Here is a 17,359-nt window from a genome sequence, read left to right on the forward strand (position 1 = left end):
AACAGAAAAGTTATTCATGACTAGAAAAATAGCCAACATCTCTACTCTAGGTTCAAAAGCCATAAATAATTAATTCGTTGAGCATGTTATTGTAGGACAACAGTGTGAGCTAAAATGGCATTATCTGCAGTTAGTTATAGGGAGGGCTAAAACAACTGAGTGTTAAGTCTATGATTTGGTTTTTGTGATATCCATGATACATTGGTTGGTTGTGCTTAATTGTGATATATGCTTGAAAACCTTAACACAACACAACTACCCTTACATCTAAATCTGATAAACTTGTGCTTTGAATCACCAAAAGGCTTTTATAGCTTCCAAGAATTAATATTGATTACCTTAACTGCAATTATGGCATGATCAAGAAGTGGAAGCAGATTGGGATGGGTAAACAAGGACGAAACATGGATCTCCTCCCTCACCAAGTCTAACTGCTCACTATTCTGAATGAGAACTCTCTTGATTGCGTAAGTTCCATCATCTGCATCAATCCAAATAAAAAGCAAGATTGGATTATATTTTTCCTTCTTCATCAAGCCATCAGCCAAATGCTGAAACCATTATAGAATTCCATATGACAAGACAATCACATCATCAAAACTAAGGATAGACCAAAATGGGGGGCAATCCCTACGATTTAAAAAATAAAAATAAATAAATAACTTTACTACAATAGGATTAGCTATTACTTATCTCCAAATTATAAAAGCTCGCCCCCACACTACAACAAATAGCAGAATTGGCGACTAAAGTTTCTTTTTTCGTCGCTGAAAGTAGTAGAATTGGCGACTAAAATGGAATTAGTCGCCAAAATTGGTCACTTTTGCTGACTAAAACAGTTTAGTCGCCGAATACAAGGTTTTTAGCGACTAAAAGGCAATTTAGTGGCCGAATCTGGGGGCTTTAGCGACTAAACAGACTAAAGGTAGTTTAGTCGCCGAATGTGACAGTTTTCGGCTTCTAAAATAATTTAGTCGCCAAAAGTGATGGTTTTGGCGACTAAAAAACAGATTGGTCGCCGATTGTTGGTGTTTTGCCGACTAAAAACATATTGGTCGCTGAAAGTGAAGCTTTTTGGCTACCAAAAAAAAATTAGTAGCTAAAAACTGAGTATTGGCGACAAAAATTCAATTTAGTAGCCAAAAGGTGACGTTTTGGCGACTAAAAACAGGTTTAGTCGCCAAAACTGCATATTTTTAATTGGAACTAATTTTTTTAGCGACAAAAAAATCATTAGTAGCCCAAAATAATAGAATTGGCGACTAAAAAAAAGAAAAAGCACTTGGAAAATAAAAATATTTAGTAGCCAATTATTGACTTTTAGCTACTAAAATATTTAGTAGCCGAATGGAAAATAAAAAAAAGATTTTTTTTTCTCTTTGGCAACTAAACTTTGGTCGCCAAAAATGTCCTTTCAACGACAAAAAAAATTTTAGTCACCGAATATTGACTTTTCGCTACTAAAATATTTAGTAGCCGAATGGAAAATAAAAAAATTATTTTTCCTCTTTGGCGACTAAATTTTAGTCGCCAAAAACTTACTTTTAGCGACAAAAAGAAATCTAGTCGCCGTATATTGATTTTTAGCTACTAAAATATTTAGTCGCCGAATGAAAAATAAAAAAATTATTTTTTCTCTTTGGCGACTAAAGTTTTAGTCGCCAAAAACTTACTTTCAATGACAAAAAATTATTTCAGTCGCCAAAATAAAAATTTTTTTTTTTCAATTTTTGGTAACCTATCTTCCGCGACTAAATTTTAGTCGCGGATGTATTCAAATTTTTCTGGGAAATATTTGATATTGGCGCCTAAATTTTTCCCCAAATCTATTTCTTCTTCACACGGTTCTGTCTCTCTCTTGCTGTCCCTGTCTCTCGCTCAGCCGCTTGTCGAGGCTCAGATACCGTTCAAGATCCACATCGTGAAGGACCACGACATGAAGGAGAGGCTGTGCTTGGAAGTCGAGAGGCTAGGGTTGAGTGCAGTGATTATGGGGAGCCGAGGGTTTGGTGCGATCAAGAGAGGTAACAATGGAAGGCTCGGGAGTGTTAGCAATTACTGTGTTCGTCACTGTGTTTGTCCTGTGGTGGTTGTGAGGTATCCGGATGAGAAGGATGGTGGTAATGCGCCTCAAGTGTCTGTGGCGTTTGCGGCGGAGGATGAGGACGATACGGAGTTCCATGATGCCTCGGATGATCGCAAAGGTTAGGGTTTTTCATCTCTGCTTAGGATGTTTTACATTCCAATTGAATCTGAATGCTACAATTGACAGCGTTGCTTTCAAGGTTATGTGATTATGGTGCTGTAAAAGTATGAGCAATAGGTGTTCGATGATATGCTTTAAACACTAGATTTAAACCAAAGCTCATTTGAACTAAAAATTTTCAAATTTCAGTCAAAACACCGAAAAATGAGAAGACAAACCAAAATTTTTCATGTAATTTTTTTTTTTAATAAACATTTTATGTTAAACCAAACATAGAATGTTTGGTTGAGTCTTCAAAAATTATGTTTTGAATTTTTTTAAAGTAAAAAACTAGTTGGACAAAAATAAACATGAATTTTTATTTTTTTTCACCAACTAGCTTTTTAGATTCTAAAAAGTCAATCAAACAAACCAACACGGAACACATATTTTAAAGCCAATAAGTAGACTTTACTACTATTTCATTAACGATTTAGATTGTCATATGAAATTGAATCATGTTGACTCAAATTAGATATTTTAGAGATTAAATTAACAAAATTAATGCTCAGAGGACTAATGTTGCATATTCATATATGCTCAAATTAGACTTAATGTTGCATCTTCTATATGCATTGCAATATGGGAGTTGTGCTTAATGATTTTCATCCTACTTCCAGACTGATACATCCCTGCCTATAGAGGCTATATTCATGAAAAGATGGGAATTTGATAGTATAGAACAAGCTGCAAAATGCATATCTTCATGGTTTTCAGGAACACACCATGAACAGCTTCTCTTGAAAGGATATTTGGAATCTGCCGTAGGCATACTTTTCTAGACTTGACTTTAGTTTAATTTGAAGCAAGCAGCTCCTTTGGATTATTAAAATCTCTGGGCACAGATGTTTGTATTGCTTCAGTGGGGTGTTTGTCACAAAACCTTGCAACGTCTAAATAGACACATGCATAGGGTGTATTTTTTTTTTTTATGCTATGCTCATTATGCATGAGCAGTGCATAGTGTATTTGTGGATCATTTTGCAGCGGTGCATGTTGAAGAATCAAATAATAAAGTCATCATGTTGCTCACAATGCAAAGAATACAATTTCTTCATCATTATAAAAGGTAGGGAAGGCAAAGCCTTTTGTCTCGTAATGTACCAAAGCATAACAAATTTCATTTCATCATAGTTAAAATCTTAAAAAATGTCAGAGAATATAAATTCCCTTTTTTTGCCTTTGCTTAATTTTGGGAAACTTTTGTAGACAATAATGAAGAATTGAATGTGATGATTGTTGACTAATAGGCTTCTTTTGGTTCTCAAGTGCAATGTTCTCTCTCATACTGTACAATTGAAGTATCTGTCACTAAATTGACTTCAAAGAAGGAAGCTTTAAATTATTGCTGGAGAAGTTGAAAATAACTCTTTTTATCTTGAAGTTTCTTGCAAATTCTTTTTTGTTGAGAGATTTATTATGTATTTCAGGAAGTTTTTCTTCTTTTCAGAAATTTCTTACCGTTGGCAACTCTAAAAGAAATTATATATTAATAACCATTCTTGTTTACAAACATGTTTATGATTTCTTGTTCTTACCGTTGGATTGTAGGTACTTGTTAACAGATTGTACTACCGTCTTTTGTGGGTTGACTGTAGTATAGGGGATTTTATTATGTTTGTTTATTAGTGATATAGTTAGATTGTATATTATTTTTCCCATGACAATTCTAATCATGCTTGGGGTCTCAATTGAAGCCATACATTGAACATCATGCAATCCCCAAATTTTGTTAAGTACTAGGATTTTCTAGGAATAACATTTCATTGAGTTAGTTGGGATGAGTGATTCACCAGCAAAACCAAATATAAATTTATGGTTTAATTCTTAAATCTCTAGTTGTTTAATGATCTTTGTGTTGTTCTCTGTCAGTTATCTAGTTTTCTAGGTTATTGGTGTTTTTACTTTGTAGCTCAGGTTTACCAAATGAACATATTTATCTTGTTTTATTTGAAATTTATAGTCTTTTTACACTTAAAATCTCTCTAACAGCTATTAAGGTTGGTGAGAAGCTTTAACATGTAAACAGCAATGTTCCTGATTTGTGCAATACTTTGGATTTTGCTTTGTTAATGGTGACTCAGTTAGTGTGTTTTAATCATAGAATCTATGCTATTGGTCTTTTTTTTTTTAATTTTTAGAAGGGATCTATGTTATTGGTTAAATCAGACCTTTTTCATGCCTTCTCCACATATGTAGGGGCTCTCATATTTGGGTGGCCAGTCATAGCTCACAGTTACAGAATTTGGGCTGCTTACTAATGGCAACTATGATTATTCATTACATTTTCCTTTTGCTATGCTACTCTCCCAACAACACTGAGTCGACACTTTCAGTTTCTGCAATAATGTATTTCCTAGTTATGCTATGTATTTCCTAATGTATTTCTGCAATAAATGAGTCATCTATTCTCACAAGGTCCTGCTTGAGTTTTTTGAGTGGGGACAGTGGTGCTCCTGGGTATGGTTCTAAGTAGAATTTGGTGCATATATTTATTTATTTATTTATTGGGTTGCCTGCCAATTTCCAATGATAGTCTCATCATCTCATGTGCACAGTCATGCACACACTACAGACAGACAGATTGTCTCGATTTATTTATTAATTTTGAATCTCTTTCTCTTCTTGTTAGGGCTCTTTTGAGGAGGTTACACCTTTACAATATTGAAAGAATGGATAATGCATCACTTTGTGCATCATTGTCAGTCTGCCCTTGTTTTCTTGATCTTGAGATTGTTGGCCTGTAAGTTCTATTTAGTTGCTTTTCACTTTACTTACATTAGTAGTTGGTTTAATCATGTTTTTCTACGGTTTCTAAACCCAGCATTATAATCTATGTCATTGATATGCCCCAATATGAATAATTGTTTTCGCCTGCACATACCTATGATGTGGATCAGTTGGTGTGATTATTTTTTAAAATTTATTACCCTGTTTCCTTCACAAACATCTAAATATCATGAATGGGTGATACAGGAAAAGAGATTCATGTTGAACTTTAATATCTTTGGTTGCATTACAGCTTGTATACATTAGTTGCTTTCTTCAATGTGAACTCTGATGCATTACAGCTTGTAAATATTGCTTGTTGCATTATAAATTTTGAGTTTGTATTTATAATTTTAAGCATTAAAGATAAATTTTGAAGTGTTTACTATAGACAAGTGAAATTAACAATTTTTTTTGTAAGTATATGCATTATGTTTATTAAATGTTTACTGTATTTGTTAGGGCACTATGTTCCCCAGCTTGCTGAACAAATTTTGCACAATAATAAGAATGCTCCAAAGGATGACTATATAAACCTCAAAGGTTTTATTGTGAGTGATGTCCCAACTTGTACTTACTATTTTCATTTTGGCTAATTAGCTTTTCATTTTCTTTTGGATAAAACTTGATTGCTAAGAGCTTCTCTGCTCTAGGATCTTTAATCTGTCATTAATAGAATTAAAAGGTTGACTGCTTTCATTTTCATTGACTATTAAAATGTTGTTAGTGTGTTCCAAGTTAAAATTGTTGTTTAACTGTGGAAAGCATAAGCATAGTAGCTCATTGTGGCAGAAGAGAGTGAGGAGGAGAAAGAAAGAAAGAAAGAAAGGAGAGGGGCAGAGGCAGATTATAGTTATATTATTTAAGTACACATTCACTTTCTAAATTAATAAACACTTAAAACACAAAAATAGTTATATTATTTAAGTATACATTCACTTTCTAAATTAATAAACACTTAAAACACAAAATTAAGTCTCAATTTTTTTTAAATTTTTTTTGTTAGTTAACAAACCAGTAATTGTTAGGAACACATAATAGATCACATAATAATCCATAGAAAATACAATGAAAGGATGGGATCAAAACTCAATTCATAATAAATATCAACTTGACTGCGGTGTTGCCCTCAATGAGTTCTTTGTTGCTTACAATGACATAGAAATGACATAGACATATACAGCTTGTATACTCCACTTTGTGTTGATAGTACCTCTAGCACCACTAGAAAAACTCCCATGATCCAAGGCATTGCTCCTCAATTATTTTCCAAAATTGTGAGTCCCTCTCTATTTTTTATATCAACAATCATATGCGTATTAAATTACAATGATATCTCATGAAATGTTTATAATTATAAATGTGAGCACACATAATGAACATTTTGTGAGACATCCATTGCTGGAAAGTTTACATTTAGTGGCGTTTAAAAAACGTCGCTAAAAGTATAAAAAACGCCGCTAATTCTTTTTGTGACGTTTATTACCAAACGCTGAAGATGCGGCCGTCGCTATAACATTATGACGTTTTAAAAACGTCGCTAAATTAGTATAGGCGGCGTAAATGCCATAAATAATGCTACAATGACATCATCCAATATTTAGCGACGTTTTAAAAACGCCGTGATAGATTTTTTTCTATTTTAAAAAGATGACCGTTGGCACTGTAGTGGCGTTTTGGAAAAACGCCGTTATAGCTCTTTTTTCTTTCTTTTTTTTGAAATTGTGCTAAATCTATTATATTTAACTAAAAAACATACTTGTAATAAAGCTGAAAAATAACAATAATATGAATAAAATATTACATGATTATTTCTAAACCAAAATCAAACAACAAACACAATCAAAAAATAAAAAGAAAAAATATATCGAACTCCAGATGTATGCAAGAGCGATCAGACTCGGGTTTGTGAAGTTCTCTCTAAATAGCAACATTAACTCTCCAGGCAATACAAAACACTTAAAGGTCGGTAAAAAAATAAACAGTAATAATAATGACAAAAAAAAAACTCCCCCCTTAGTATCTATGTACATCCACTCAAGCTATAAAAATCAAAATTTAATATATGAACCTTGCTATTCTCCAAAACAATTTTGGATTTTTCTTGTGTCACCAAATCAAGCTTAGCTTTTGCAGTGTAACTTCGTCACTAGGTTCTTCACTGCATCATCCTGAAATTCCAAAGACAAATGAAACACTAAAACTCCATAATAGCCAAAAGGATCATGAAATGATACGTCCATACCACATTTTCTAAACCCTTAAATATGTTCAAAAGTTCAGACCAAAATCAGTGGAACATAAATATACTTGTGCCCAAGGCATGACATAGAGATATATGGTGAATGGTCCAAGCCACATCCACATAAGCAAGCAACGAAGCAAGAGAAGCATTATCTAGTGAAAATATTCTAAATGATAGAGAAACCTCCCTTCAGGTAGAAACACTCATGCAAATTACAATCACATGACATGACCAACCAACCGTGCTTGGGATATAATCATAGACATAAACAAAGGTACACAACAATAATGTGATCAATTATTTATTAGAAACATAATAATATAGCATACTTCAGTTTTTCTTTTTCTTTTTTTCCCTATAATTTGGAAGGTTTGGGAGGAGTTCAGTTCATGCTAATGAAAATAGCTAAGAAAAGAAAAAAGTGGGGTGCGGGATTTTAATAACAAACTAACAGGGGGAAAGACTTACGGAAATTCATTTTCTAATTAGTTCTCTTCACTTGTAAACATCAAAATCTTCAGGTCCATATAATATTATCAAACGTCTGAAATATTTCTTGAGGTTCTCACTGCACTCATCCAAGGCCTATATTTGGTGAAAAGCAAAAGGAAGAGATCACACAATTCACTTACTACCAAGAGCAAAATCGAGCACACTCTTAACCTGCACAAATTCCCAGTTGCAAACATTAACTTAAAATTTTCGAACAAGGGACCAAGTGTTCCTGCAATATTCTATTTTTACCTTGAGAGCTAAAACAAAATGCTTGCTGTTGACATTTCCAACCTCCATTTTCAGCGGATTTTTTGTCCATGGATTATGAGCTTCTTGTTCTCAGCAGCTTTTGAAGAATGGAGGCTCGTAATCCATAGGCTGCAAGATCAATGTGTGAGTGACTATATTTTCTATGGTCAAATAATACAGGGAGAGGAGAAGGACTTTTAGATGCATAGAGATAATTTATAATTAGATAATACCATTGGACAACTAATAGAACAAACCACAAAAGATGCAAATTTATGGAGATCATATGCAGATACTAGTGTTTATGAGTTGCATTAATTATTTCCTCAGCCTTTTCATGGGAACAGTATCAAATTTTAGATTTTCTATACCTTGATTAGCAAATCAAGGATATTCAATGAACTGAAAGATCTAATTAAGTGAAACGCATACCGTGACATCATCATAGTAGAGGAGTTTCATCACAATAGTGTGCTGAAACACAAATCAAATAAAAATCTGACAGTCAAAAGCAAAGCTTTTAAATTGTATCAAAATTCAAACTGTTGGGTTAATTATTTCAAAATTTTATTAATTATTGGTGAATATCGATTTATTCCCTACATGAATGAACATGTATATTTTAATTATTTTAACCTTTAGAATAGGGCGTTAGTATAATTACCAAAATTCCTGAATGAGAAAGTAAAAAAATATATCAAGGTGGATTAGGGGCAAGGATTTGGGTATGTTGTATGAACCTTGTCAATATCTGCAATGATTTCAGGATTAAGCTCCATCTTGCATGCATCCAGAACTTGTTGCAGCTGCCACAACTTTGTTGCTCCAAAAACAGCACTGGCAACAGGAGGGTGTTTCAAAACAAAGGCTGAGAGTTAATAGTTGATGAGGCAAATACATAATGCAATGTATTTATTTCATCATTAAGCTACACCAAGAACATACAACACTATAAACAAAGGATATGAAAATTGATACACATTAAAAAACCATGATTTTGTCAAATGTATAGAAAATTAACTTACAAATATTAGAACTTACAACAGAACTTACAAATATTAGAACTTAGAATTGAGGTTTGGCCTTTTTTCATATATTAGAACTTACAAGTATTCAAATGAAAATTAACTTATAAATATTTAAAATATAATTTCAACAGAACTTCTACATCTTCAGAGATTAGCTTCTCCACCAGGATTTGTCAAACTTGAACAGGAAGACAAAGGAAAATTCTGAATTTCTAGTTCATCTTCAGTATCCCAATCAATGTTATCACTCTCTTCCCCAGAGGCATTCCCACCCTACAAATAATTAAAACACCCACAAAGGAAAAGAAAATAAATCACAATTAAAATAGTTGACCACAAGGATGAATTTTTTTTTCCTTTCAAGTTACTGACCAACATACCAATAGTTGCCAAACATTAAGGCTTTGTTTAATTTTGAAATAATGCACTATTAAGTAAAAATATAAGAGATTTAGAATTGAGGTTGAAGAGGTAAAAATTATATGAGAAAAGAATACGTACCATTTTGCAGTACCGCTGGTTTGGTCCAAGCAAAGCCTCCCAAGCTTTACAAGAAATATATGAAAAAAGTTACCAAACTAGTGCAGCATACATAGCATAATTTAACAAGAGCAGTGTGGACCTTAAATTGTCTTATAAGTTAATAATCAAAAGGCCAAACTAAAATTACATACAATCAGTAATTAATATGCCAAGTCAACAATTGACCATCATAAGCACACATTCAATCCAATAATTGATTTCTTATACAAGGGTGACCGTTTCCCAGACCAGTTATGAAATAGCTAAAAGTCAACACTGAGTCTACGAAGAGATTATCAAAAAGATATACGGTGAACAAAAAGAAGAAAAAATACATAACATTATGTTCTAAATACACCAATACAGCTCTAATTAGCAAAAGATTTAAAAAATAAAAACTATTTGGATATTACTACGCTTATTTGGATATTGCACTTCGCTAGTCCAACATCCAGATCTAACAATATGTGAACAAAAAGAGTTTTTAGACTTGGAAATAAAAAAATAAAAACTAATTTCTTTAGATCTAGATCAAGCTTAACAAAAGGAGGTACAACAGATTTCATTAACTAACTTTTGCTAAATCAAGTGCAGGAAGAAGTGTGAGCCCACATTTTATTCATCTTAACAATGAAATCTAGAGCAAAAGACAAGCATGCACATAAGAACACAGTTTATTAATCGATGACATATGTTCTTCAGAGTCAAGAATTAATTCTTTGGAATAAAACATAGCTGATGTAATAAATGCCAAAAAACAACATTCAAGGATAGATTGTCAATAATTTATTACACTTTTTAATGAATATAGCATGAATTGATAACACACACACACACACAAAAAGCAGAACATAGCAGCAGACCTCATCAAGGATGTCATTCATATACGCAAAAGCTTGAGTAATAAATGCCAAAACACCATTGCACTTCTCATGCTTGTAATAGAAACAATTAGAAACAAAATTAGATATCCACTACAGAAGTATATAGAACAAAAAATTTAATTGTATTAATCAGGTGCTTAGTAAAAGAGAAAAGAGAAACATACACTACCAAAGTCAATCAACAATACATTTATCACACTACACATTAATCTCATTTGTTGTTCCTATTCAATATTCTATTTTGTTCAATAATATTTACTTGCTTGCCCAATTCTTTAAACGTAGAGATGAGAATGATATATAAGCAACAACAAGAATAGATGGTGTGCTACTGATCTCATCCGATGATAACCAGTATGAAATGCATTAACAAATTTGGTCTTAAAACAAAAGAGGTGAGAAGGAACCTGTGAAAATATTATTTTTGGATGGTCTCACCATTATACTAAGTTTGAATGCCTAAATGTCTTGGCAAGTTGGTGAAAGAATTATTGAGCAAAGATCAGTGATATTTTATCAGTAACAATTGTCATAAAACACAAATGGCTATTAAAACATCACATTATGCCTTCACATGCTTACCAATACTTTTGATGCATTAACTAATATTTATCTTATATATGAAGATAGATAGATAGATAGATAGACAAGTAGATAACATATAAATATATATGTCCGAAAATATGTAGTACACATCAAAGTTCTCGCTGCGTCAGATTAAATAACATATGTTTTCTACTCTCTTTTTTTATTTTCTTGGCTATTGATAAAGCCAAGAGATCATATAACAATCAGTAAACAAGTAGGTGCAATAGCAGAGTAGCGGAAATCTTGACCAACCACAGATTTTCACACACAACATAGCAAACAAACACAGACTACTCACAAAGAGAATGCGCAGCAATCTCTTCCATAGTATTATGTAGAAGCAGCACAAAACAACATTTCTAGACCTGGGAACTCCATAATATCCTGCAAACAACATCCACAACAGATCAACAAAGCAAAAGACAAAAAGAAAGGCACCCTTAGCAGCCGAGACACTCTATGCATGACAAAAGAGGTTCAACTTGCTCAAACAAGAACTTGACTTAGACCATCTCCTCGAACACATGTTACATAGACTCGGATATGGATGTTTGGTATTCGCCAACTTGGCAAAATAAAGGTTATATTTTTATATTTTTAAACTATTAAGTGAGATGAAATGGTATCATATATAATATAGTGTTAAAGAGGTATTTGATTTATAGACTGCAATATATATATATATATATAGTGTTAAGTACATATCTCACACCATTGTTTATTTGATTTATTCTAAAGAGTCCATGTAACATGCCTGAAACTAGCTATCTTAGTTATTGTTCTAAGAGGATTAAAAATGTAGCTAGTGGTTTGGCTAACCAAACATGAAAGAAATATTACTTTTCTATTTTAAAGATGTTGTGTTGAGTTTATAAAAAATTATTTTAGATTAAAAAGAAAATAGAGTTTGTTGAAGAGTGTATTTAAGAAAGATAGCCAGCTAAAATAGAAAAGTAGTGTTTTTAAAATAAAAAAAAAAAACATTGATTAAAAATTTATTAGTTTGATGGAGATGCTCATACAAATGTACAAGAGAAGAGTGAAGAGGACATGGAAACTTTGCCACAAATTTCACACCTTTAATAGTGTTCAATAACTTACAGTAGGGAACGATCTTCCAACGCTGATTGTCGCCTTTCTTCCTCTCCCAAAGAACAATAGTAGTGCCATCGTGAACACCGCCGTGATTTTTATCACCATTAAAAGCATCGACATTGAGGCGAATGTTATTAACCATCCTTATTGTTCTGTGACCATCACCCAAATCCCTGCTCTCGGTCCATAGAACGGACTCATCAAGAACATCCGGGTTGTAATCTATCAGTTGCAGCTGCAAAAAAAATTTAATAGACCATATCAATATTTAAAAATAATAATAACAGATTCAAAGAAGGGACAAAGGTGGCTATTTAATTTATTGTTTTGGACTTGCAAAAAGGTGGATTGGTCATATATAGCCTAAAATGACAATAGTGTAAATGTACATACACAATTAAGCCACATAGAAGTATATGTACATATCAACATGATAGAACCCACCTTTGATGAATCCTGTCAACATCTCAAATGGAATTCTTCATATGTGCCCTGGCAGCAATCCAACAATAAATTAGGGATACTAGAGTCGAAATTCTGGTCCCCAGTAAGAATCAAGAATTCTAGAACATTGTGTTCCTCAAATAGCCACAAATACTGTCTCACAGCATCAGCTGTACCCTACTAACCAATAAAAATACAAATCAATACAGGGTGTCTAGCAAACGCTGAAGTGAAGGGAAAATGAGGCATTAAGCAAAACAAAATTGGTTTGTAAGTGATGCACTAATAGCAGCTATTTGCATCAAACCACAACTTATAATGAGGTACATTAGAAATCTGGGGCAGATTACTCTTTTCCTAGTTTAGAGTTCAGATTTTATACTACCTGGAACCAATTGGGGTTCTTTGGGCTTTGCTGAGCAGCAAGAACTTCAACAAAACCTTCATTCTTGTAGCCACCCATGTTACTTGTGTATGCCCATGAAAGGTGATGATTTAGAGATGTAGAATTGAATTGTGTAAGAACATAGATCTTTGATATGTTTCTGTTCAGGCAATTCCTGACCGGAATGTCAATCAGGCGATAATTTGCTCCTAAAGGAACTAGTTTTGCTCTCTTCTTTGTAAGAGGGTAAAGGCGAGTCCCAGCTCCACCCCCAAGTATAATTCCCAGAACACTCTGTAAGAATATCCTGTTCCATTCACTAAAAAAGTTTAGTAACAAAACGTAAAAGAGAATGTAGTTCGTTCCAAGAGAGAAATAGTATCCTGGATCTATAACTAGTGACAACACAGTCAAATCAGTTCCAATTTCATCAACAGTTTTAGATCAAATTGTCGTTTCAATTTTGCTCCAAACTCATACACAGTTCTTTGCGCTTTGGTAATTTAACTATACATGCATGTATGTATATGATACATGTATCGAAATATCACACAATGCAACATTTTTAAAACGAATACAGAAAAGAAGGAGAAGGAACTAACTCTGCTTGCATCAGGATCGAGACAAGTCTGCAAATTCTGCGAATCATAGACGACCTTGGGAGAGACAATGAATGGAGTCCTGTTGCCGGAAGAAGCCTCAGAACGCCGCTGTGGAGAGGCCGATTTTGGCGAGATCTTGTCACCGGAGAGATGAGACGAGCAAAGGAAAGCCTCCGAGATGGTGTCGCACGAAGGTTTTCTCTCTCGCAGGCAAGGCTGGCAGTGCTGTGAGGACGGTGCAGACGGTGGTGGCGGTGGGGCTTCGAAATCGAAACCGCTCTGAATCTCAAAGATGAATCTGTGAGAATGGTAAGGTTTTAGAGAGGGTTGAGAGAGAGACGAGATTTGAAGGTGTGAGGATTCAGAATAAGGGTTTACAAAGGCTTTAACAATTGTTCTCAGATTCAAAATAGGCTTCGAAATTGAGAGAAAGAATCACCGAAACATAAATTTCGAAATCGAAATCGCCAAGATGAATCACCGAGATTGTATCATTTTGAGATGAATCAGCGAAAGATGAATCCATCCGTTGAGAGGTTTACAGAGAGAGAGAGAGAGAGAGAGAGAGAGCGCGAACGACAGACTGAGTGGGTGAGTAAGAGATTAGGGCCACAAAATGTATTATATATTTGATTTCCCTCAGTATTCACCAGCTAGCCCATTTAAGATTGAGAGAGAGAGACATTTGAAGGCGCTTTCAAGCGTCTTCTGTTATTGAAATGTTGTCGTTTTAATTTTAAAAAAAAGTGATGTTTAAAAAACGCCATTAAATATTATAAATGGTGGCGTTTAATAAAACGTCGCTAAATAAACGTCGTTAAAACTGATATTTCCTGTAGTGATCAATGCAATCTGTGCGCATAATTCTATGTTTTCATGGCTTATTTAGAATCCTTGCATGGGACACCAATCATAGAAAATGCGAATCAGCCCTCGAACGACCGTGCGGATGTCACAGCCACCTTCCCTGTCACAAATAGGACCTGTGACAACAGACGGAATATAAGTAGCATACGTAGTTTGGGAGTTAGAGCTGAAAATGCATTAAACTATCGTGTGACTCACACGGACAGTTTCTCCATGACAAATAGGACTTCTAAGAACTGACGGAATGTAATTTGGACCCGTAAGTACGGAGTTAGAGCCGAAAACGCCCTAAACTTAGACGAAAATTCAGCGTTTCGTGGGCTAAAATTCATAACAGCCCTCGATCCACTGTGTGAGTTACACGAACAGGTTACCGATGACAAATAGGACTTGTGAGAACTAACGGAATGTAATTCGGACCCGTATGTAGGGAGTTCGAGCCGAATACGTCCAAAACTTAGTCTTTAAGGGTAACAACCACGTCTACAAATCACGAGATTTACATGATTATCGATAAATGATAAGAGGTTATTTGCAAGATAAAGTAAAATTTGCCCTATATTCTTTACAAGAAAACCTGAGCCAACTAGAAGAACCACTTCATTAAGTAATAGTAGGAAACCTTACAATACATTACAACAAGGGTAATACAATATTGTTGAATTGATGAAAATCGAAAAGAATATGACCTCGACTTAAGGTCATTGCTCACTCTACTACAGCACTATTGATACATGTTCCTCATATAATTGCACTAGTGCTGATGTAGTAACTAAAAATAACATTAAATTAAGCACATAAAGAAAAAACTAATAATAATAAACTGAGATCTTAATCCACCACATTTGGTAGATAAACAAGCTTTAATTTAATTTCCCTAGCTAAAAGTGTCGTGGAACTTTCTGCCGCAGAGAAGAGCATTCTTTGGAATGGGGAATTCGTCTCTAAGTGAAGTCGATGTTGTGTAGACACGTATGTAGAGTTGCTGTCCGAGGTACTGTCTTGCCCAAAACTCTGATCTCAAATTCCACATTCCCACATTATCAAGTGCTACATAAATGGCAGTCCATGATTTTGGATATACCTGGAATATTTACCAAACATGTGACATGATCTTAAGGTAGTAGGACTGTAAAATGAATCAATTGTGTTTGCTTTGTTAAAAAGCACATTTACGATTGACATATATTCTCCAACTTTTCCATAAACATCTTTTTTCTAACTTATTTACACAATTTTTGGATCATAAGATGTAAGCCAATTTTAAAAAAAAAAAAAACTCTACAAATAATCACAATAAATTGCACCAAATTATCAAACGCACTTCTGTTTAAGCACTCTGTGGACTAGTTACCCTTAAATACTCTAAAAATGGGATAAACTAGTTACCCTCAAATACTCTAAAGAACTCTGTGGACTCGTTCTGTGGTCGTTGGTTGTCAAGCCATCTGTTAAATATGTCAACGTGAGAGCTTTAGCTATGAAACTAATTGTTTGCGAAAGCAAGTGCCTCATACGTCAAACTTGTTGGGTTAATTTTTCTGGGCTGCTTTGGAGTCACCTGCCTTTGTAGTGTAGTTCAATTGTCCATTTTGGGATATTTGGAAAATTAAACAAAATAAATTTGCCATGGCTCTTATCCTAACCATTTTAACATTGTCCCCTTGGATACTAGTATTTATGGTTGCCAGAAGTCAATTATTCTTTGAAGATGATCCACAAACCTACTTGAAAACTATATTACCGTGATGCAATAGACTAACACACTACTTCTAGGTGGTATTTTCCAATAGCATCATTATCCATCATTTTAATTGATCTTGTTACTGGGCCATTTGCATTTGCATAACCAATTCCTCATGTTAAATAGTTTATCCAGTATGCTTGAATCTTTATTCACTAATTCAGTTCTCTCGGGATTTTTTCTACATTAGCAGAACAACTACTCTGCACCTCATGTTCTGCAAAATGTTAATGCATGTCCAACACTATTTTGTGGCAAATTTGGGGCCAACTTGTTCAGAGCAAGAGCTAATTCAAGTCTTTTCAAGGTTTGGAGTAATTATTTTTATCATGTATTTTCCTAATATGTGAAGCTTGTGGAATTTAATTTTCTATTTCAAATTTGTCCTTTCCCAGTTGCCATGGATTTATAAAATTGAAGATGCAGAGCACATATGGAACTCCGGTGGCATTTGTTGATTTTCAGATACTTTGTTACTGTCATTGAAAAGCTAAAACAAGAACTCATGATGGGCCCATGTTTGTATGTCTTTCATTAGTTAATATAATTTTTGTTGTGGTACAGAAGTTGTGGGTGTACAATTAATTTGGTTATTCCTGTATTATGTATGGAATTAAAAATTGACGTTGGATTAGACTTGGTTCTTATGGAATTTGTAATATATATATATATACAATTGGACGTTCAATATTAATTATTTGGATGGTTGCAATTGAAATGTGTGCACGTGGTTGAATGTTAGATAACATATTTAGTGTTGATGGATTATATTGTTCATACAGGGTACAGGTTGTGTTAATAATGGATAAAGCTTGTTTAGAAAAAAAAATTCGAAAAAAAAAAAAAAAAAACGTTAAAGTATTTGGCTACCAAATATTTTGGTAGCCAAATACGTAATCAAATGTTTTGGTGACTAATAATTTAGTAACAAAAACATAACCCAAAAAGTTTTAGCGACCAAATAATTAGTAGCTAAAACAATTGAGAATGAGAGAAAGAAACTATTGGCCACTAAACACTTTCGTCACCGAATTCACCTTTTGCCGACTAAACTAAAATTAGTAGCCAAATGTGTACTTTCGGCGATGAATTATTTAGTAGCTAAAAGTGATACCTTCCCCGACCACAACAAGTTAGTAGCCAAAAAGCCTCATTCGGCGACTAATACTTTAGTGGCGGAAACATACCTTTTGCCGA

The 17,359-nt window shown here is 33.8% G+C and overlaps 2 protein-coding genes across 9 annotated transcripts; one reads left to right on the top strand and one right to left on the bottom strand.

Annotated features, from left to right (window-relative positions):
• Positions 1-1,793: 1,793 nt before the first annotated feature.
• Positions 1,794-16,880, top strand: LOC114276928 (universal stress protein PHOS32-like). Of its 6 annotated transcripts, none has more exons than XR_014340649.1 (6): positions 1,801-2,204; positions 3,233-3,314; positions 4,878-4,988; positions 5,477-5,565; positions 16,353-16,469; positions 16,558-16,880. XR_014340649.1 is itself a non-coding variant. In XM_082888091.1 (5 exons), the coding sequence occupies exons 1-5, from the start codon at positions 1,937-1,939 to the stop codon at positions 16,646-16,648; spliced, it is 666 nt and encodes a 221-aa protein (XP_082744217.1). In that variant the 5' UTR covers positions 1,801-1,936; the 3' UTR covers positions 16,649-16,880. The 6 variants fall into 6 exon arrangements, 4 of the variants coding, with proteins under 4 accessions (XP_082744219.1, XP_082744217.1, XP_082744221.1 ...); XR_014340650.1 differs by having other exon boundaries at positions 16,356-16,469; XM_082888091.1 differs by lacking the exon at positions 5,477-5,565 and having other exon boundaries at positions 16,356-16,469.
• LOC114295362 (glucose-1-phosphate adenylyltransferase small subunit, chloroplastic/amyloplastic) lies at positions 11,323-14,221 on the bottom strand. 3 transcript variants are annotated; one of them, XM_082888090.1, is made up of 5 exons: positions 13,552-14,221; positions 12,950-13,256; positions 12,565-12,741; positions 12,127-12,342; positions 11,323-11,409 (listed from the first exon to the last, which is right to left on the bottom strand). In XM_082888090.1, the coding sequence occupies exons 1-3, from the start codon at positions 13,596-13,598 to the stop codon at positions 12,580-12,582; spliced, it is 516 nt and encodes a 171-aa protein (XP_082744216.1). In that variant the 5' UTR covers positions 13,599-14,221; the 3' UTR covers positions 11,323-11,409; positions 12,127-12,342; positions 12,565-12,579. The 3 variants fall into 3 exon arrangements, with proteins under 3 accessions (XP_082744216.1, XP_082744214.1, XP_082744215.1); XM_082888088.1 differs by having other exon boundaries at positions 12,950-13,268; positions 13,552-14,144; XM_082888089.1 differs by lacking the exon at positions 11,323-11,409 and having other exon boundaries at positions 12,218-12,355; positions 12,950-13,268; positions 13,552-14,144.
• Positions 16,881-17,359: the final 479 nt, after the last annotated feature.

Source organism: Camellia sinensis, chromosome 9 (assembly GCF_055761805.1).
Source record: "Camellia sinensis isolate YWXY chromosome 9, ASM5576180v1, whole genome shotgun sequence".
In the NCBI taxonomy this organism is placed as follows: Eukaryota; Viridiplantae; Streptophyta; class Magnoliopsida; order Ericales; family Theaceae; genus Camellia; species Camellia sinensis.

Bases quoted from the DNA above. Each gene is read 5' to 3' on its own strand.
- LOC114295362 (XM_082888088.1), bottom strand. From the start codon at position 13,598: ATGATTCGCAGAATTTGCAGACTTGTCTCGATCCTGATGCAAGCAGA. The intron at 13,269-13,551 runs GTTAGTTCCTTC...AAACTTTTTTAG, and splicing joins TCGATCCTGATGCAAGCAGA to TGAATGGAACAGGATATTCT. The intron at 12,742-12,949 runs GTAGTATAAAAT...ATTGGTTAGTAG, and splicing joins AGAACCCCAATTGGTTCCAG to GGTACAGCTGATGCTGTGAG.
- LOC114276928 (XM_082888091.1), top strand. From the start codon at position 1,937: ATGAAGGAGAGGCTGTGCTTGGAAGTCGAGAGGCTAGGGTTGAGTGCA. The intron at 3,315-4,877 runs GTAGGGAAGGCA...TCTTCTTGTTAG, and splicing joins TTTCTTCATCATTATAAAAG to GGCTCTTTTGAGGAGGTTAC. The intron at 16,470-16,557 runs GTTTGGAGTAAT...GTCCTTTCCCAG, and splicing joins CTAATTCAAGTCTTTTCAAG to TTGCCATGGATTTATAAAAT.